Genomic DNA, 23,132 nt, shown 5'->3' with positions numbered 1-23,132 from the left:
GTGCGAACAGAGCACGATGTCTTGGTCACAGGGGTGGCTGCTTTGCTTCTGGTCCTGGTTGCGACGGACTTTGAAGGCACTCTTTCAGAAGTCTCCCCTTCACACTTGACAGTAACCCTATTCATCCTCTCAATGAATTCCGCGACATCAACAGGGCTCGAATTCCTGATGGCACGCCCCAGACAGTTGGGCCACAATCTGTCTTCAATGGGCAGGGCTAAAATCTTTTCAACGATAGCCTTAGCCCCGACGTTCCCCTCATCAAAGCCAAAGTCAGGGTCTGAAGACAAATCAACGCATGCACTACAATCAACACATACGAAAGGAAATAATTCAAATGAAGACGACGAAAAGTAAGAAATGATACCTTTGGGATTCCATCGCTCAAGGAGATACGAAGCATCATCTCCCATGGTGGATTTCTCGGCAAAGAGAAAATCGAACTTCCAGAGTCTATCATTCACAGCATCAGTATTGAGTATGAGAGCCCCCTCCTTCCTCTTGTTGGTAAATCCAAAGCGACACTTATAAAATTTTTTGATTCCGTAGCAACACTTGACAACATCCACATTGATGCCCAACTGGTGTTTAGCCTCTATTGCCTCGAGACAAGCCAAGATCCTCCAAGCCAGAGGCATCAGCTGGCCTGGTGAGATCTGCATGTCAATCAACACCTCTTTCACTAGCTTCGAGAAAGGAAAAGGCATTTTGATATCAAAGGGATAGTAGTACAAACAAACCCAACCCTCACGGAACCAATCAGCACCCTCGAAGGGTTTCGGAATCACGGCATTGGCGGAGGGATTAATGAGGAGACGTGCGTCCTCGAACCTTTCCTTCTTAATGGTACAGCTGATATTATCATAAGGATCCAGAATGCAGGTGGCAGACCAAGAGGATTCTCCTGGCGGATAGTTTGCGATTGTGACATTAGGGTTGGCAGCGGCGGGAGTGTTTTTCTTCACCATGTTTACAAAAGGAGAGTCTAATGCAAGTGAGGAGATGGATGGTCAAATGAGGGTTTGATGTTTAAAAGGGGTGATATGGATTAGCGTGGGAAACCGAAGCGTTAGATTGATAAGTACAAGAAAGAGATTGGCGCGGGAGCCAAGACGCGTGATCAGAGGCGTGTAGTATTAATTTACTTGCCAATTTTAATTAACAGTAAATTAATAGGGCTATTGTTACGACACAATCTTTACGACATGACGAGAGAAGATGATGGCATGACGAGACAAGTCTGATGAGGTGTGCATGTGTCAGGAGGCAACCAACTACAGCGTGGAATATGGGATAAGCATGAAGGTTGTTAAGCAGATAAGGACCAATGTGTGGGAACGTGGAGCAAAAGGTGGAACAGTCCAACGGGCTTAAGTTTGAATTGTAAATATAGCTAAGGCACTAGTATAAATAGCATGGTAGGCTAGATCATAAGGGACAGAAAAACAGAAGCAACTCAAAGCTCATACATTGTAACCTACGTATTTTCTTCATAGTGCACGTATTTTTGGCAGGGTTATAAACCCTCCCGCGGTTTTTTCCCTTCAAGGGTTTTCCGCGTGATCAATTCTTGCTCTCTATTTATCTTCTAGTTAATTTATAATTCTTGGCATTTAACCCGCGAAAATAAGCGTAAACAGGCACAAACAAAAAAAACCGGGAGCAAGTGCATAACAATCGCCGTGAATGAGAGTAGTTGACAACATTTCAGTGGAGGGCTTTCTACTGTGGTGTGTCTCACTTCTCCTTTGCAGTTGCAGCTCCAAGTAGATGTAATATACTGTTCTCATCTGATGTTTTTGAATAATCTTTTTGTAGATTCCTTTCTCCTGGTATCCCATTTTTTTCCTTTTTATAATTTTATAAATCTGATCCGTTATAAAATAATATTTTAACACTAATATAATTTATTTAATAAATTAAATATTTTTATATTATTTTAGTGTATTCTTATTAGTATTCCGATTAATCATTTCGATTAACTTCCGAATATATTTTGAATATTTATTTAAAATTCCCAATCTTTTCGATAAACTTCGGAATATATTTTGAATCATTTCCATAAACTTCCGAATATATTTCGATTACTGTATTGAAAATGCCCTATCTTTTCTCTTTTGTATGAAATTAATAAACAATAAATCTAGAGAAAAATAGTTCCTCACACACATAAATGCGATTAATAAAGCATATATTTTTGATATGTTTAATCAAAATATATTTTTTTAAAACTATATAGCATAATAAATATAATTGAATAAATATTATTATAAGTTTTATTTTATATATTCCGATTAGTGTCCCAATTAATTATTTTGATTAATTTCCGAATATATTTTAAATTTTTATTTATTTTAAATTATTTTAAATTACTTGATTAATGTATTGAAAACGTCCCATCTTTTTCTTTTTTATATAAAATTAATAAATAATATATATATTCAAATACATTTAAATTCTTCAAAACATAAGCATCAATATTTTATAATATTATTCACACTTTCATTGCAAACGACAACTTTGCCTTAGCAGCGGAAGCAACTTTTACAAGTCACCAGAAAAATATTTGGTCCGATCTTCAGACATGCTATATAAAGGAGCATCTGCATTAGTTGTCACATTTGGTTTTGTGCTGGTCAAATTGACTAAAGTTTGACTGGAATTTATTAATATTTTATCAATTGATAAAATAAAAAAAAATATATCAATGGAAATAACTTTTAATCTATTTTAAGATGTAATTTTCAGTTTTTTAAAATATGAGTGAGTGACTTATAATCTTTGGTCAAAACTTAGTCAATTTGACCAACAAAAATAGAAATGTGACAACTAAAATGGAACGGAGGGAGTATATTATTAACCAAAACAAAAAAAATGAAAAACACAAAACTCTTACTCTCCACCCAACTTCATTTCCCATTTAGTCAGAGTCTATTTGTTCCAATCAGATATAACATCTGATTAGTACAAATAACAATGTTGCAATTACAGTACCTTCAATCCTCAAATGAGAATTCAATCAACTTAAATTAAAAGAACCAAGTGGTAACAAACTACATTATTCCCAGCAGTGAACAGAAAAAAAATTAAACATAACTATACTGCACAATCAACTCAAAATATACATAAATTACATGGGAAAGCGGCAATTTACAATGCAACTCACAAGTCACAACTGCATTTCAATAGCTACATTCTTCTAACTGGCATCTCTTTGAATCACTGATGGAGAAGGTGGTTTCATGATTCCCTCTACAATACTTGAATGTTGTTCTGCCACTGTAATTTGGCTATAATATTCATTTGAAAATCTGCTTGGACTAGGAGAGTTTGCTTTCAAGATGTTAGGAGACGGGCTGTTTCCAAGAGGAGAATTTGAGCCCGACTTGACATGATAACCTCCTCCATCTTCGCGGGGTAATGGAGACATTGGTAACTGGGTATTTTCGTCTCCTTTCTTCTTGTAAAATTTTTCCTCTACAATGTCATAAGAATTACCTGTTCGAACTTCCTGAGCAAGTGTACACCAACAGCAGAAAAGCCACAATGCACAATCAGCAACAGCTGGTTTACCCCAACAGAAATTGTGCGATGGCAAATTGAATCTCTTCCTCATTTGAATCCTCCAAAAGCCACCATAGAGTAAACCAAATACACAAAGAAAAACTCCAGTAAGGCCCAATATCGACCTGACAACTTCGTCATTAATATTAACAGCAGCTAAATTGAAAATCCAAAATGGAGCCAGACAAAAGAGAAGAAAAGTCGCAATATGAACATACATGTTTCCAAATCCAAGTCTCTCCATATTCCACCCAAAAACACAGAAACTACAGAATAGAGATAGATATGCAACAGAAATATCTTCCCAAATATCAAATATACCGCCACTCCACTGAGGTCTTTCTTCGAGAGCTCTAGGTGCAAATGATCGTATCTTTTCTAATGTTTTTGATCTCAGCTGGCTTGCACTACTGTCGGAAGTATTGTTCTGAAGTTGCTGAGCTTCTTCATCCAATTCTAAATGGTAGTCCTTTCCAAGGGGGCTAACGATGGAGTAAATACCAGCAATTGCAGGGCAACCAATTGCAAAGGAAATAGTTATTCCAACCCCTAGGGCAGGTCGTTCTGATCTCTTGTATCCCACATTAAGACCACACAAGGCATATTGCGCAAAACAATTAAGATTGAGCAGAAATATAACAACCATCATATGCACCCATTCATTTGGTTTATAAGTACCATCCTTGCTGTAAACCTTCCTCAGTCTGGAAATATCTTCTGACCTCCATCTAAAGAGAAGTACAAGGTGGTATAGTCGTTGTGGATGTTGGTAGAGACACATGAGGGTGAACAATGCATTGAGGATCTGGTTATTAACTTCAAACCAAGCATTCCTTTGGGTTTTTTTAGGCAGGGCGCTGTTTAACATTCCAGTCATGACAAAAAACAAAATTGCACCCGAGACAGCAACACAAATTATCCACAACAACAGAACCATATTCATCGGATTCCTTATCCATTCTTTGCAGATTTTCTTAAGGCTGTTCCATTCAATTTTCTTACTAAAAACTCTACTTAAACGTTCTCTAACATTACGACTTCTAGAACAAGGGACAGTACGTGAAATTTCATCTCGCTGTGTTACAAGCCTCTGAAATTTGAGAGACGGCGACTGTAAAGCACCAAAGGTGGAGAAGAAATTCATTTTGTTGGCATGTGCACTTAAGCTACCGTCCGAGAGACTAGGAGGGTCATCAGTACTAAGAAGCTCTCTTCTAGATGCTGCAATTTGTAGATTAACAACCCTCTTAACTTTAACACCATTAGCTTCATCCGCTCCTCCAACATTTTCACCATTATCAGTTGAAGCCATTCTACTATCCCTTAACTTTTTCCTCGCAATCTAAAAATATAAAATTCGCAGATTACCAAATTAAGATTGGTTACTCTACTTCCTGGCAACTTAAAAAGATAACCAGTAACGAAAAACACTTAAAGCAACACCTTATTTCCATGAAAATTAAGAAAACAGCAGTTAATTACAGATTCAAAGCAATTTTCGGGATACCTAGCATTTTTCCTTAATTTATTACAGAGACTGAAACACTCAGCTTACAACCCAGAAATAAAGTAAAGCGAAATTAATTGCCACATTAATCCAATAAACAAAAAAAAAAAAATGGGAAATCTCAGGATGCAACACAAACCACATAAATGCAAAATTAAAGATACTACAGTAGTTAAAAATCAGATCTTTGAACTGAAAAAAAAGAACATGGTGGAAACAGAAAACCAAGTAAAATTCAACATAGAAAGAATATACAATAGCATCTTGACAAGTGATAACCGGAAAATATGGATTATACCTGTTAAAGAGATCGGAAATGAATGTGTTGAAGGTCCCCAGTTGGTGGAGGAAAAGCAAAGGGGTAGTCGTAAATTTAATCAAAATATTTAAAATGAAAAGGAAGCAATCGTGTCCATGGCGTTAATAATAATAAGACAGCCCCGCCAACTATTATTCTCTGTCACTACCGTGTTTGTGTTATTGTATTCGGGAAAAGTCAACGGAGAAGATGGAAGAAAGGTCTGCGGAAACTAGTCAAGGACGACTAAAACCGGTTACTCTTATGAAGGGAAGGTTTTATATCCATCTTCAAAATATCTCAAAAGTATCTCAAATAACTACTCTATTGAAACTCATTTAAAACATTAAAATCATTATATATATTATATTATATTGAATTGATCTGTTTTGTAATATATTATTTCTAAACAATAGGTTATTCGGAATTTTTGATTTGATAACTAGAAATCAAGAACAGTGGTCAATCAAGATCGAAGGCGTTGTGAGATTATTTATAAAAAAATATATTATATATATTTTCTCTGTCGCAGTAGGTAGTTTATGTTCACTGTTTGCACTCTTATAAAACTATGCTTCATAATATTTTTCTGATTTTTTTTAAAACAAAAATTTAAACGCCAAACTCCTATTAAAAAACATTTAAACAAATATTATAAAACTATATTTTATAGATTCCTCAAAATAAGCGTAAAGAACCACATGGACTCATGGAGACAATGTTTTAATATGCGTGTACATGTATAATTGTGAATTTTTTTGTTACATGAGCCACGTGTAATATGCCTTCTTTTTTACTAGGATTCAGTTAAATTTTTGAAACTGGTGAAGCTCTAATTTAGAGCACATACACTTTTCATGGGATACTTCACTTCCCTGGAGGGCTGGAGAGCAAGTCTAAACAAGGAGACACTTGCCAATGACACAAGTTTTTTCACTTCAGAAGATGGTGGTTTTTTCACTCGATTTATCAATGGATTCGTCAGAATCTCCAAGCCTATGTAACATAATCTATAGCCACCTAGATCTGGTAAAGTTTGAATTGTATGGGCATGTTGTTTTGATTCACTTGTCAATTGCTACTCATTTATAAATGTCATACAAAGGTCCTATTTTATTTTTAGGAAGGCTTAGACTCAGTGGGCTTAGAACCGTGAGTCTGCCTGAGTCTGCCGCCGAACAAGGATACAATTACAAATAACAGTAAATTTACAAGACAAAATTTGAAGACTATTACCATTATAAAGTTCTCGACTAGGCACTAAACATGGCTAATAGCATACCAAGCAAACCTTATATCAGTACTTATAATCCATTTTTCATATTGGGGCGCAACATGGTAACTGACGATATATTTTAAAAGTAGCAACATCAAAAGCCGATATGTAAAGGTTCCTCTGTCTTGATCAGTTTTGCACTGTAAGCATTTTACCAAGTGCAGACTAAGGTGTGATCATTCTTGGTTGGCATTCTGTCTCAACTTGTACTTCTTCTTAATAGCTTCCCAGAATGCAGGTATTGCTTTATCATCAGGTACTTCTTTGAAGGAGGGTAGGTAATTTACATCTACAATGACATGATCCCCAGTGCCATCTTGAACCTAAAATATAGATGTGGACAATCATTAAATAGTCAAAAAACAATCATTAAAGTTGTATGCAGCGATAAACTATTTTATCATATGCTTTTAAATGTTGATATCTGATAGTGATATTTTAATTAAGGTCATGGGACGTATATATTTGTGCTGATAGACCTTTAAAAAAAACCTGCGTGAATAGTTCCAGAATTTTTTTTATTGCGCTCAGTTAAATAAAATATCATCACTGGCAAAGAATTACATTAATTAAAGAGGAAATAAAAATGTTACAACACATTAGGGTATATCATAGTATCATGTTAGCCACTACAATAGGAACAAACATATGCATACAAGAGATAATCATATAAATACCTATAGTTTTACAAACAATTGTAGAATTCTTTTTTTTGATGGAAAACAATTGTATAATTCTAACAGTATATAATATAATTGAGTAATCTTTTGATGTATATAACAGTCTGACAGTATAAAGGTTTATAGAAGGATCACATCATGACCCAATCACTACCCCATTATCATTCTTTTTACAAATTAACACCAAAATAGTGAAAGAAAAAACAGAAAACAAATACAGTTAAATCATCACTCCCTCGGTCTCTCTCCAAATTAAATATCATTTTCTTCGCATAAGATAATTAATAAATAGTTTACATCCGGAATCAGTCTACATAGGAGACACTCCTCAGGCATTCACTATAAATTGTAAGGCATTATAAATCATTTCCTCCACTTAGTTCATGACAGAAGTACAGAATATGCATTTATTCAGTTAAAAAGCTGCTAGTAATTTTTAGTTCCTAAACTATTTGAGGGTACTGCGAAAAAAAATTGATGTTGTTTATTCTTAACATCCCAGAAAGGACGTGTAAATTAGGATAGGTGAAGTATAGATAATCTCTCCATTTTACAAGATACTTGCTTACACTTTTAACTTTGTGCTCAAAACTTGCCAGCAACCAACTACACTTCTGCTGGCAGATATTTTTTACTTGCAGAGTATAAGATCATCGCTTTGTATAACTATGTGCTTAGAAAGGTTAAAAATTGATGCTTTAAGTTGAGTTGCTTCTTCTGACCAGGAAACAATCATCTTAATCCCTGCTAATAGCTAGTTGTAATACTTATCATGACAATCTTAGCAAGAACAGCTCCCTTCTTAATTCCTGTCAAGGAGGCGTGTGAAACGTTTTGTATCCACGCAAAGAGACTATTACCTGCTTCTCTATTACTAATTCTTCTCAAATAGCGAAATAGGCATGAAAAGGTAACTAACCTCACTACAGTTTTCATTCTTCTATTTTATGAACAACTTGCTTGTCTACCTAAGAAGCATTGGTTTAGTATTACTACAAAATGAAGTGATTTGGCATGTTCCAATATCAGGTCCAAGTTTGATGATCCGACACAAAGCTGGAATTAAAATATTTTCATTTCTCTAAGCAGATACATGCTACACCTAATTCCAGTCAAGTAATAATCAACAAAATACAATGACGTCAAAGACTAAAATACAGACTATCTAAGGTACTAATGAATATACTTAACACAGTTACACAGTAGTACTTGCTTTCTGGCATCAAATTATTTGTCAACACCCTATATACGAAGCAATTTATTTCCATACTACGATATATGCACAGATTAACTTTATTTTTTATTATTTTTATTTTTTCTTGAGTTTTTTTTTTTTTGAGGTTTGGGGGTTGGAAGAAACAACAAATAGTTTATGAAATCTGAGAACTTACAACAACATCGAAACCAAATATGGTTAGATTAAGCATTTCGCTAAGCCATTTAGCAGCGACAGTCACTAGATCAAGGTCCATTTGGTGCTTTTCAGCTTCCTGGTAACTCGCATCTCCAGACTGTTGCTCATTTTGGGCAGTTGGTAGAGACTTTAAGCTGAGGTAAAAGAGCAGGAGATTTTCAGTTATTAAATATTGCTCTAATGTTATTAACAAAAGAGCCAAAAGGCCATAAAAAAATGCAAGATGAACATGGTTACCTATCAAAGAGTAAAGGTTCAAGCCCAGTTTGTTCAGATAACTTTATTAATATATCAGCATTTGGCGTAGACTTCTTCACTGTATGGAAGATCTTCTCCCCCAGTACGTAAAACTTGAACAAAGTAGATGAATGATTCACATATTCCTGCAATTTAAAATATTCGTCACCTTCAAACAGAAAGCAAGAGTAATCAGCATTACTATAGGAATACCAGAAACAAATTTATGTTGTATTTGGTTAGGGTGAATGAACTGGAGGGAATAGGATGAAGATTGTATTAATTTAGGGGTAGATGTTTAGAATTTCATTCCTTCCTCCATAACATTCACGAGAATTTATATTAGAGTTTAGAGCTCCAACCACTCAAATTGAAAAGAAATGATCCATTTTTCTTCCAACTCATTTTTCTTCACAAATTTCATCATGAAAAATTTGCACATCCACTTTTTTTTTACTCTTCCTTCCTACCTCTGTTATTTCTCCTTTAATCTTCTTCACAATTTCTTGTTTAATTCTCCCAAACCAAAAAGAGCTTTAGAACATATGCTAGAATTATTGAAAAAAACAAAGTCCAACCTCAAATCTGTTGTTGAAATCATGACACTGGTTTCCAAGCAGAGTAGCTATATGTTAAACCAGAGTAGCTATATGTTCAGAAAATTCATATACACTCATAGATGTAATTAGGTTTGATGATGTTATAGTAGGTAGGACATGGCCATTAATTTATAAGTTTGGTTATGACATTATCAAGCAAGGAGTCAGAGAGCAAAGTGTGTACAGGTATTGAATACCCACTAATTAAGTTAATTCGATAGAATCATAGAAATGCAACAGAAATCTGGAGTCTTTGTTCTGCTAAATTTGAAATGTATAGCCAAAGAGATTGTAAAAAAAACCATGTTGGTTCTGGATATGTCCCCTAATGTAAAAGACAGGTACACTGATGTCATGCAGTAACTCCGGATCATGCATCAATTAGTTTGTAACTTGTTAAGTACATGTGAGTGAGTATATACAATAGTCACTTCGTTCTTTGGGACATAAGATTAGCCTCTGATTCTGATTCAAGTAAACAATTAGAATCAATATCATGACAAATACTACTGCTATGAAAATTTCAAACAATTTAACTTTATGGATGACATGCATAAAAATTAGCTTATACTAGTGGCTGTACTAGCAATACACTAACCAAGTATAGTGACAAAAGTACACAATTAGTTTGTTTAACCAACAGTGCCATGAAATCAGACAAAAGGTAATAGACTGTTAGAAAATAGATGAGTATTTTTTAACGAAGGACTGGTTACGTCAGAGATGGGGGCATGTTATCATCAGATTTCAGTATAATATCACCAGATTTCGGCATAATATCACTAGAGATGATAGAGTATGTTCTCTCCTCAATCTAAATCAAGTGAAGCTTCTAAAGAGCACGAGGTAAGTTAATTGTGTCATTTAGCCTAATCATTTTGGTTTCTACAAAGAATAATCATAGAAATTACAAATTTGGACCACAATATATAACTTTATATCACCTGAGACAGTTATGGGAAAACCAGATTGCATGCAAGATGTACTACATTTATGTTCTCAATGAAGGAATGGCCAATTTCTTATACATACATTATTGACCCTTGAATTATTTACCACTTGCGAGAAAACTCAACAAAAACCAATTCTTTTAACAGAGTTACTGTAGCTGGTATATCACTCGTTGCCTACCTGCACAATTGCTGGAACTGGAACGTTCAAACCTTTGTAATCATCTACTTTGTAGACAATGGCCTGCCAATTGACAGAATAAATTTAAAAAGACAAGCAGACAGACTGAAAAACTAAATCACTAACATAGACTATATGCGGAAGAAATTGTATAAACAACAAAAAATATATACAAAGGCAATACAAAAAAATTAATAAAATGCTCTATGTAGGTTCTACCAAACACATCTATGCAATACTAGCACCAGTCACGTAAGAGCATTTAAAAATCAAGTAATAGCATGACAAGATGCATCTTCCAGCGACAAATTACTTAAAACATCTTCACTGTTGCACTAATCACTTCACACAAAAGCTGACAAGAGAAACACAGATGCATTTTGCAACATAGGGTTGCAAGGAATGAAAAACAGAAATTGAGAAAAAACTTCGTAAATGCAGCACTGGCCCGAAAGTTTGTCAGATGCAAAAGGTAATACACAAGTTCATTTGATCTTATGAAGCTGAGGGACGAAGACAAGTGCACAATATCCAAAGTGATAACTTTAACAGCTTCCGCTAGATAGGAGAACTAATATAAAATAGTATGATACCATGTAGCAGCACACTACCAAAAAGGTTGGTGGCAATATATTAATAGGCAATTCACCACAATGCCTATAATAGTATCATCTAGGGCTGTTCATTCGGTAAAAACCGAACCGAATTTAAATTCGGTTAACCGAAACCGAAATAACTGAAAAATCCCTACCGAAAACCGAACCGAAATTAATTCGGTTTTAAACCGAAACCGAAATTTATATTTCGGTAATTACCGAAAACCGATTTATGAAACCGAAATTTTACAATTTTGCACAATATCATTTCTGTGGAGATGGATTGTGACTGAAACAGTGAAGCTTGTTATTAATATAATACCTCAATGACTCACAGGCCCGGATACCTGTTGCTAGCCTATTAACATAACCATGTTCAAATCGTCTGAAGCCAAGCAACTCAGAAAGAATGGGAGCAAAACAGCATATAAAATATACCAAAAATATCCAAACTTAGCCTGATACGCCTGTTTTGTAAATACTATTTTGCTTTAATCAAAACAATGGTATTATAGTTTTCATTTTAATTTGTCAGACACTCAGTTATAGTAGATTGAGCAATATAATTTGACATATCCCTGGCTTGATATTCCTGCAAACAGAGGACAGTGCTGCTATATAAAATAATTCGGTTAACCGAACGGTTATCGGTTAACCGCGGTTAAAAAACCGAAAAACCGAAATATTGATTTTTTACTACCGAAAACCGAACCGAAATATAAATATTGGTTAACCGAACCGAAATTATTCCGGTTATTCGGTTCGGTTTTCGGTTAACCAAACCAAATGCTCACCCCTAGTATCATCTAATAAAAGTACATGCTACCTAAATATGACTTCACTGACATTTTATAAACTTAAACTATTAAATTCAAATGCCTTGGCCGTCACAAACACAAGCAAACAGATGCTACAATGGGAAGCCACAAAAGCACATGCCTATGAATACAAAGCCAGCCAACACCACAAAGAAGCCCTATAGTTGATGTAAAAAAGTCTCCTGGAGGCCCAAAACTAAACTTGCACATATAAATCAACAAGGAAGCAACAAACCTGGTACACATTACTTTGCAAAATTCACAGGAGAATTAAACATAAATGTGAGGTCTGTTATGCACTAATATATTTTTCCAGCCAATTTGCCCACCATAAGCTATAATATTAATATTAAGTAATTTTTATATTATAAGTTGCTTTCAAGATCACACAAAAAACGATAGTCAAAGATAAATCCATAAATTATCGCTGTATCTACCTTTTTCACAGTTGCCACGAAATTTTTTTCCGAATTTCATCAAAGATAAGACACTAAGGTTCACATATAAAGAAATGGAAGTATTTATTTTCTTTTCGAGACGTCAACTACCTTGAAATCAGTGATATAAAACACAATTGTATTCTAGATAAATATCATACCTTTATTAGTTTTTTAGCACCTTTACACCCTATAAAGCTGTGAAACTAAATGATAGCATGCATCTCAGGTTAAAGAGCTCTGTTATATAATAAGTTTTAAAAGAAGCTACCGTTTCATAATCTAAGAGCTAACAGAAAGCCGTTAAAAGCTAAATAAAAATTAGAAAACCAAAAGAATCATTAAACAAGAGGGAGTTCACATATGCGTGAAGCACAAAATCTTTCACTAAGAAAGAGTTACAGATATATCAAATAAAAGTAAAATTGGATGTACGTCATTAAGGCTGTAGAATAAAAATTAAAGCTTTAAGTTACCATTTTAAAATTGCTAAAGGAAAACTGGTAGATTACACTTTGATTTCTGTAAGATATAATGTACTAATTTATTTTTAAAATTTATAAGAGATTAAGGTTAACAACACAAGTTAAAAGTAAGATTAATGTTTCCAAGTTAGAAGGCTCCTTGTCATCAGTCAAGTTCATCTTAGTTTGTTAATTTGAGCATAATACCTCCATGCATTATACATGTGTGTGAGTGCGATACAGATGCATTTGTAAAAACTCACAGAAGTCCAGTAAGTAATAAATGAAACCAATTGTAATTTTATTGCAGATAACAAATAAAATCCACCTGTTATACCAAAGGTAAATGATGAATTTCTGTGATTAAACATGTTCAAGTCATCTTACAACACTCGACAACACAAATTTACCCATAGCATTTAAATTACGCACACAAGGACAGTTATTACCATGCTGTGAGCATCACTGACACCACAAGCCACTTGAGCTTTTACAATACTTGGCGGAGACAGTGCAGCTTCTAACAACCTTTGTCGCAAATCAGGTACATCAAAATTTTCTACCTGAAAATAAAGTCTCTATTAATTATCGAGAACAACTAAACATTAAATGAAACTGCCAGAAAGAATGACTTGCATCAAGAGAAGAAAGGAGAAACACAGGAATCACTAAAAGACTTTTCCTTTTCTTGCCAATATATTATCAACATGTACTCCTTCCATTACTATATCACAAATTGTTAAAGAAAAAATTGCTTACCCCACTCACTACTCCGCATTAATTGATAACGTAGTTAATAGCCGACAGTGATTTATAGTCAGATGTTATAGCACACTAGCAACCTCATCCCTATTCGTGGTCGTAAACGAGATATGCCTCTCTGATTCAGCATACAGAGTACATAAGTATATCTCTAATTTTGTAATGAGGGGGAAGGGGGATCTTCTTGATTGATTACAAAATAAATGTATGAACTTTCTTTTGAAAAGTCTGAGTATATGAAGTCACCAACTCACCATCCTTTTCCCTTAAAAAGAGTTCTTTCTATATTCTATCAAGCAAAATAGTTGAACTTAAGCCTAAGGAGCTAGAAGATGATTGGCATTAGCAACCTTGGCGATAAATCATGGGGACAAGGAACACAAATTACCAGAAGCATAACCGACACTACTACTTTTTGACAATGGTTTTATCTGAGTAATCTAAACTTTCAAGACTATATTAAAGCAAAACTGTAGTGTTAAGAGTTCAATCCACTTCTTCCCACCACATGCATGAGTCCTTTATATTCTAGAAGCAACAATCCAAAACTACACTGATCTTGCTCAAAAATTATTAAACCAGTTCTCTGTACTGATAGTCACATTTACATGATCAATATGTAGTATAATTGATGCCAATATTGCTATAAGTAACAACAGTGATTTGCACCAACCCTAAGCAACATATACACAAATTTCCTAGAGATACAGTTATTTCAGAAGCAAGATGCTGCAACACAATTAAATACATGAATCAGATAACAATTTTGGTCCTATATAGCGCGGGCCTCAACTTTGACATAAATCTTATTAAGATTACAGTCCGGTATATACCTTCAATAAGAACCGCTATGATCTTAAATTTTGAAAACAATTATGAAAGAAAAGTACACCCTGTTATGGGGAAGGTGGAGCCATGGAAAGAATAATACATTAATCAAGAGAATGCTTAACACGCCCAGTATGTTGAATCTGAAATGTCTTCATACAATATATATGACATATTATTAAAGCCAAAAGGATAAGATGTTTTAAATAGTCAGATTGTAATTCGGCCGGTCTACAGGGTATATTTGTTTTAAAACTTATTTTAACAGACGTAATAAATTCAAAATTCAACTCTAATTTAAATACATCTGATTGTTCTAATTTGAACACATCTCTATAGCCTACTTATTTTAACGGGCCTCATTCATAAAATCTATTTTAACTGGTCCAATTATTTTTAAAAAAACCTATTCTACTAAATACACATAACTATTCTAATTTAAAAACATGTCTAGGCCCACTTATGTTAAGAACCTTTTCAACGGGCCTAATTATTTCAAATATCTATTCTCATTAAAACACACATAACTATTAAATAATACCAGGAATAAGATAGCATGTATTAAAAGCAACCCTGCAATGCAGAATATATTATTTTATAAACTTAGTATACATATACACACACTTAGCACATAAAATTTTCAAATTAAAATTTAAGCAGAAGGGATATTTGAAGAAGGGGTATAAATGACTCAAACTGATCGTGAGCTAGTCGAACTCAGCTTGTAAAATATTCAAATTCGGATCAAGAATAATAGATCCAGGCTCAAACTCAAACTAAAAATATATATTGTTGATGAGAGATAAAGCATCAAATTAGCTTGTGACGCTCGCAAGCTTAATCGAGCTTTTATATAGTATATATATTATTATCTTATTATTACATTTGTTTATGCTTGCCGAAACTATCATACTTGAGATTTTGTCAAACTCTTTTAGAATTGACTCAAGCTTTCGATCCAAACTAAAACATATTGAACTGTAGTCAAGTTTCGAGGTTGAAAATAATATCTTGATTGAGCTCGTCCGCGATCTAGTCGAGATCGAAAAGGAGTTTATCTCGATTACACCCTTCGTGTCCACTAAACAGTATCAGAAAAAAAATGCAACTAAACCACAGGAGCTTTTCGTCTAAACTATTGCATCAAAAGGAAAACATAGATAGAAACCCTAGAGAAATACCTTGATACAACGTGGGGCTCTGACTTTATATCTACCTTCTGTGTTGAGCTTTTCCAGACCAAGTAAGAGATTTTGGATCTTAAAACGATCCACCACAGGGTCTATGTTGCCAAATGGATCGATTACACAACAATCTGACCTCTCTTCCAAGCACCTGTAGATACAAAATTTGCTTGATTGGTAACCTAATGGCTTCATATCCAAAGTCTCAAGTGCAATACTCACTGTTCAATCTTTTACTTTCATCTACTTTTATATGGCAGCTAATGTTTTAATTACATATAACCCCCTCCCCATGTCCCAGAGCATTAGCAACAAGCTTCTGATATACTAAAAAGATTATATATATATATATATATATATATATATATATAGAGAGAGAGAGAGAGAGAGAGAGAGAGTATTTTTTTTAAAATGTATACTACTACTGGAAATATATCATCAAATTATAAAACTTTTAACAACAATACATCCACAACATAGTTCTAGCATTTTTATGTTTGTCCTATTCTCGCAAAAGCATCTATAAACATAAAGTGGGACACGGGTTGTACATTGTATGAGGTGCAAGACATTAACGCAATGACAAACACAATCCATATACTTTCATTCCCTCCGTTCCTTACCCAGGCTGAATTAATGGCACATCTAAGATATCGCAGAAAACTAATGCCATAAATAATCCACTAAAGTTTAGACCTTTTATCTTGTTGTTTAAACAGAAACAAAATGATGTTGGCAATTTATAACATGTGTGTCTTTGTAAATTTCTTTATCCATGTGTGTTCGAGTAAAGGAGGAGGGGTGAATAACTTATGAGGATTAGTTTTGCTTCAATTTAAACCACATGTAAGAAACTAATGATATTAATAGACTGAAACGCAAGAAAAACTGACATGAACACTCTAAAAAGCATAGTATTTACTTCGCGACCAAGCATGGGACGGCTACTTTGCGGCTGTAACAAACAATTGCATTTTAATTCATATATATACCAAACCATAAACAGTTTAAGCCATATGGAAGAAAATAGAACTAGAAAACAAAAAAATACGATGAGGCCAGTCAAGGATCCCATCTGCAAGATGAACCCCAAGTCGGCTCCTCTGATTCAAATTGTTGATATTTCCTTTCCCGCTACTTCGCATTGAGAAATGCAACTCTTCCAATTTTAATATCATAGATAGCCCTAATAACTTGGTCTAGGGATCATGTTTTGTGACAAAATAGAAGTGCTTAAATGCACATACACAAATAGCATTAAACAACAAAAGGAAGCAAGAGTGAGTTTACACCAGAATCAATTATGGTATTTACCACATACGACAGATACTCGTTTAAAAAATATCGTCGAGGAGTGATACAAACAACCTTATAACAGTACAGAGCAATTGAATACTTCGGAACTTCACAACTCCCAAAATCTAATGAGTTTCAGCGTACAACCATAAAATAGAGCAAAGTACCTAGCCGTAGTAGGGCATCATGCAAACATCATATCTGGCGCATGATAAATGTCCATACAAAAGCATAAGAATGGCATAGAGGGGGTAATCATGTGAATGACTGGAGAATACAATTCCACACAAGTATTACGCAGACACCACAAAACAGAAAAATAATTGCAAGTAAATACAACTCAAAGCTGCATATTAATATTATGATTCTATTTGTATCAGCTATGACCAAGACAAAGTATGCATTACAAATATCAAACAATAAGAATGTAGTAAAAAAAAATATCAACCGAGAATAGTGTGGCGGACCTTTGCAATTCCAGCATACCCTTGCTGTAGATGATGTTATTAGATATTTCCAAGGAACTACTCAACTCAACAGAAATAATCTCATCTGTTGCTTTATGGATAATCACATCCACCTGTTGCAACTGTTTTGATATGGGCAGCTCAAATGTAAGCGGCATAAATATCAAACCGTTCCCAGTGGGACTCAAGGGAAATGCACCTCTCTGCCAAAAAGCAAACAGTCAATATATATGAGATCAAAACCTTTTGACGAAAAATAAGGACAAACATAGAAAGATAAATTTGACATTGCTGTAGAGCCATGGGGCCAGTTAGATTTTTCCGCCAAATTGACCAGAATGATTTTAAAAGGAAAAAACCTGTTTAGGTCAGATATTGCAACTACATATAGATTTTGTCTTCCCTGCCCCACTTAAGACCCCGGGCAATAGTCTCTAATAATATTCATTTTTTACCTTAGATATAATGGAATGGGTTATCTTCAATAAGAACATGATCGAAGGACCTGTTCATATTATAAGGTAGGCCCACAGAAACCCTTGACAGGTTATAGGACAATTTTAAGCTATACATATGAGCACAACTCAACTAACTAGTGAATCCTCTTTGGGACCAAAACATGGGGTGCAATCGTAAACTTGTAGAAATTCTCACCTTGGCGAAGTCGTCTTCACGAGAAGGCTTCATGACATAACCAACCACTAGACCATCCTTGCCCATTGCCTATTTTCAGTGAAACATTGGATACAGTATCAACCAGCACATATAAACAGTACCTTAGACATGGATACTTTTTATAATTACGTATTTTTATTTGGCAAAGAAATTTAATAATGAGAAACCGAATTGCACATATAATACGAAGTGAATGACCAATAAGTGAACTTTAAAGAACTGTGGACAAGTAAATTTTTGCAGCTACCGGACACATTAATTTGCAGAGACATTAAGACAACTTCCTTCTAAGAAGAATAGTACTTATGTTGTGGAGCTTATTAACCCTCCTTAATTAATAAGTTGGATATATCTTGCTTTTTATCAGAAAAAATCAATTCTTCAAGGACACTGAGTAAAGCTAATAATTCTATACAGTACCATGGCGTCATGGTAACATAATGAATCTAATAGTGCTTGTGTCATTGAATGAAATCTTGTTTGTGCTACTTAAAACAACTATGTGCTTTCCACTTTCATAAAATATTTAAATATACATGGACTTGGTTCAATTATCCATAGTATGCATATGGTTGAATGTGCTTCTTCAGGATCAATCCTTAAAAAAAAGTTATAAGAAGTGGTAAGGAACGCCCTACAAGCACAATGGCATCATATAACAAGAGCCACAATTTGGCAATATGTGAAGGCATTGCAGGTTATGGTTCATAAATAATCCATTGATAAGGTAGGACAGAGTTATGAATACATAGAAAATAATTATTAGTAAATAGATCGCAATGCAACATGCATATCTCATCCATTCCTTAAGTTTGGGGATTTAGAATTCCTAATTGTACACACAATAATGTGGAGCAACAAAATGAATGTGAAAACCAACATGCAAAAGAAGAAGAATTTATAAGAAAATCAAACTTGCTACTTTAAGTTCAAATTTAACTCGTACCATATCAACGTGTTTCTAAAATGCAATAGCTTCGACTATAACCTTTAGTGATATAAAAAATAAAAAAAATATGGATATTAATAGCATCAGCTACCTTTCTATTGAAACTGCAAATAGTCATTGGTAACTGCTCTAGTTTGTCTATATAAAGCACACTGGATTCCTCGCTGGTACCGCCATCTTCGATGCATGAAAACTAGAGAATGTTAGCCTTGCACATCTAATTGAACCAATTGACTATAGAGTGTTAAGGTAGTTTTGTCATTGCCTTGACACTTAGGTGTTTGGATATGCACACTTAAGGATCTACATATTCAAGGCACCATGTGAAGATAATAAAATTGTTCATGTACTTGTAAGTTAGTAAGGATAACTTTTTTCTATTATAACATCCATATTAATGGACTTAGCTGAACATTATAGTTGATATACATGATGATGCTTATAGTTGATATACAAAATCTAGAGATTCGGAACTTGGTTAACACAAGGTTAGATGCTTGTAATACTGGAAACAAATACCTGTGTGACCAGCTAACTCTTCCCCATGTGATCCTGCAATATAAATCAACTCATCAAGTGAAGCTCGATCATGATCGGTCAATATTATACAAGTTTACATATTGAAGCCAGAGAAATGCTAGAGTTCCCAATAAAAATTCCGAAAGGTTTATCAAATGATTTGGTGTCAAGTATTTATTGGTCACTCAGTTATAAATAAATGACCCCCATTGTGCACATGCACTCCAAAACGTAAAACATGCCGCATGTGATTCGGGAACAATTTGGGGTAAATTTTCAGGACCCCTAGCATTGCTCTAAAACAAATATATTTAACATGTTCTTCAGTTAATTTTAACATACAACTGGGAAATTTCCCATTACGTATAAAAGGCATGGAAATGAACATGGCAACATATAGGCACAAAATAAAGTGAAGTGAAACGAGGACACATATGATATTACTTCTCTTTTGATTCCCTTCAAAAGTTCAATATGTCTTCAATTTTATCTCAAGTTACTGATGATGAGTTCAGCGTCAAAGAATGAGGACATTTAGTGCTACTCACTAAGGATAATACACAGCCAACTGTTGCTTAGTTTAACAAAGGGTTCCGTGTTAATATCACTAGCTACATGCAGAATACGCCCTCCATAATCACCCCAGGCCCTTGCAACTTCTTTTTCAGTGACCTCGATGGAAGATGAATTCAATATGAAGATGTCAAATGAGAATTGCTTCGAGATCGTTTCCAGAAGTTTAACCTATACCAAATAAATTGAGTATTCAAGAACCACAGCATAAATATACCAAAAATGATAATTTCCACTACAAGCTGAACCAAGTAGCAGTTTTATCCTTACAGTAAATGAACGGTCATTCACTTGCATAATATTGAAAGCCAGTTTTTTTATTGTCAAAGTGTAGGACTGATATCCAGAAAGTCAGGCCAGCATTTCATGAAAAAAAGAACGATTCAAGAAACTTCGTAATGAAAATCAGTGGGACATCAAAGCAACTTGCATCCTTAAATGTTAAATAATATTCTCTCATTCTCGTTTAGCAACCAGGATCCCATTTAGGTCATCAACTAAGGTATATCAGACATCAAATATATTTCTGTGCCCGTTCAAAGTAAGAAAACAAATTAGTTAGTTATTTAAAACAAAGGTAATTCTGCTAAAGACAACCTCAGAGGCATTTTAATAAAAATTATTGGGAAATGCAAGACGTATATGTTTAAATGGGTTACAAGGTATCAAGTTCATAGGAAAAAAATGTATTCCAGTAACTACACTTGATCTATTTAGCATACAACTCACTACAGCATCACTTACAAAAAGTGTAAAACATAGTATAACAGATTACCTTCGGTGTTGAAAGACCAAGTGCATATGTTATCCCCTGCAAAAAGAAAATTAGTGATGTGGAAACCAGCAACCAAATAAACCTAGGGCATCAGATATGAAAAAGAAGCTCGGTGCTGTATAAACGATTATATTATCATCACTAACAGATGTCAACATTCTTTAGCAATTTAGGCTTTTTGAAGCGAACGAGAAAATCTAAAAGGCTGTCAAAAGCTCAAGATAAATCAAACACCTAGGTACAAGTCTTTTGCAACATATAATTCAAAGCATCAGCTTATCCATCCAACTTGCAAACACTGGAAGAGAGGCTTAATATGTGAATCACTTATAGGATTACTACTAAACTAGCTTAAAATTTATATATGTGGTTCTTAGACGATATTCTAGCAATAGAAAGTCTGTGAAATTGCAGTGCATATCCACTGAACTAAGAGATTAAAAAATTTAGACCCATGTGATGTGGTGGTGCAGGTGATGACCAAGTATGAGGATCGTAATACCCAGGTGTATCTTAACTTAGATATCTATATTTATCATATCTTTATTAAATCCAAATTATTATAAATTGGTAGTTGGTAGTTTAATTCATTATAGTATAAACATTGGAACTTTTAAAGCAAGTAGAGAAGAATCTTGCATAAATACTGTGATGCTATGCTTATAAGAAGTATTTGCTAAATACATGATGAACATTACTCATCAAACATCCTGAAACAGATTGTGCTGCCGTCTTGCATATTACCAAATATTATAACCAAGTTCTGATGTTATTAAGATAGAATTATAGAAATAAACCAAAACCTTATTATCTTTGTACCATGATACCAAGGGTTAAAGCTTAAAAATTTAAGAACAAATAGGAGGGTATAACCTAATGAGCACACAGATATCACTTTAAATAGTTAAATACTGTACGGGCGCATTTTCATTTTTACAATTACACGTGAATACACACTTCAATCCCACAATTTCAATATAAGAATAAAGATGTAAACATTCATACATTAGTTTTAGGCGATTCCACTAATTGAAAAATACATCCTAAACATTTACAGTAGTTTGAACACAATTTTCTGCATTACCACCAAGCTTAAAAATTCATTGGAGATTATAACTACCAGCAGACATAGTTTTAGCTATTTCGTTCACTGCGTTTAGTTAAATCAATACTATTAATACAACATGAATTACTAACGAAATTATAACAAGTGAAGTAAGTATCCAATACAGTTAACAGCTGCATCACTAATAATCAACACAGAGATACACACACAATATAAATGATTTAATATATTGTTCGAGACATAAACACAAACAAGTGGAGTGCAAAGATGAAAAGGAAGGGGAAATTGTACTTACAGTGGGGATATTGGAATAACGAAGCTTCCGGAACAGATAATCAGCTCCAGGTGCAAGTAAGACGTCGTCGTTCTGTGTATCAGCGGCCGAAACGACTGCGGAGCTGTCTAGAAGCACTCCCCTCACTCCATCAAACCCCATTTTAATGGTTTTATGAGCTCGATTCGACTGAAATGTATTTTAAGCTTTCGGCAGGGGAAGTGTCTCGAAGTGCGTGCTTGTGAAGCTTACCCTCTGCGATCGTTGGGAACAATTTAATTTACAAACTCGACAAACCATTTTTTGTTGTACCTTTGATTTTAGGCTTAAACACCCTTTAACCCTCCAAGTTGACACCAATATGCACATGAACCCCTCAAGTATCATTTTGTGCGGTTCAGCCCCTTAAGTACGAGGAATGTAAGTGTTAGCCCCAGTGGGTAGAAAGTGCGTTCCACTCGAAGTTGGCGAGAGTATTCGGCTCGGAAACAACTACCACTGCTCTTTTCCTCTTTTGTACATAACATCTGGTGCTTGGTGGTGCAGCTTTATTTTTTATTCATTCCTTCTTAAATAATATTAACTCATAATTCGTGTTATGTGATTTTAAATATTTATTATTTAATTAAAATGATTTAATATAAATTTTTAAGTAAAAGATTGTTCTAGAAGAAAATGTATTTTTTGATAAAAGAGATTTTCATAATTAAAAAATAAACATGTTTACTTTAAAATAAAATTAT

General features: G+C 34.2%; 2 protein-coding genes across 2 annotated transcripts; both read right to left on the bottom strand.

Annotated features, from left to right (window-relative positions):
- Nucleotides 1-3,008: 3,008 nt before the first annotated feature.
- Nucleotides 3,009-5,623, bottom strand: LOC108193264 (uncharacterized). The gene is made up of 2 exons (XM_017359852.2): nucleotides 5,370-5,623; nucleotides 3,009-4,906 (listed from the first exon to the last, which is right to left on the bottom strand). The coding sequence occupies exon 2, from the start codon at nucleotides 4,874-4,876 to the stop codon at nucleotides 3,200-3,202; it is 1,677 nt and encodes a 558-aa protein (XP_017215341.1). The 5' UTR covers nucleotides 4,877-4,906; nucleotides 5,370-5,623; the 3' UTR covers nucleotides 3,009-3,199.
- Nucleotides 5,624-6,462: 839 nt separating this feature from the next.
- On the bottom strand, nucleotides 6,463-22,699 carry LOC108196860 (inositol 1,3,4-trisphosphate 5/6-kinase 4). Its single transcript, XM_017364332.2, has 13 exons — nucleotides 22,411-22,699; nucleotides 21,050-21,085; nucleotides 20,250-20,445; nucleotides 19,702-19,734; nucleotides 19,274-19,359; nucleotides 18,213-18,281; nucleotides 17,559-17,761; nucleotides 15,793-15,946; nucleotides 13,471-13,584; nucleotides 10,707-10,769; nucleotides 8,977-9,122; nucleotides 8,717-8,873; nucleotides 6,463-6,968 (listed from the first exon to the last, which is right to left on the bottom strand). Exons 1-13 carry the CDS (start codon nucleotides 22,549-22,551, stop codon nucleotides 6,822-6,824), a joined length of 1,545 nt encoding a protein of 514 aa, XP_017219821.1. The 5' UTR covers nucleotides 22,552-22,699; the 3' UTR covers nucleotides 6,463-6,821.
- Nucleotides 22,700-23,132: the final 433 nt, after the last annotated feature.

The sequence above is a fragment of the Daucus carota genome, chromosome 7 (genome assembly GCF_001625215.2).
Source record: "Daucus carota subsp. sativus chromosome 7, DH1 v3.0, whole genome shotgun sequence".
Taxonomy (NCBI): domain Eukaryota; kingdom Viridiplantae; phylum Streptophyta; class Magnoliopsida; order Apiales; family Apiaceae; genus Daucus; species Daucus carota.
The sequence above is the reverse complement of the archived record's forward strand: the minus strand, read 5'-3'. Positions and strand labels throughout refer to the sequence as shown.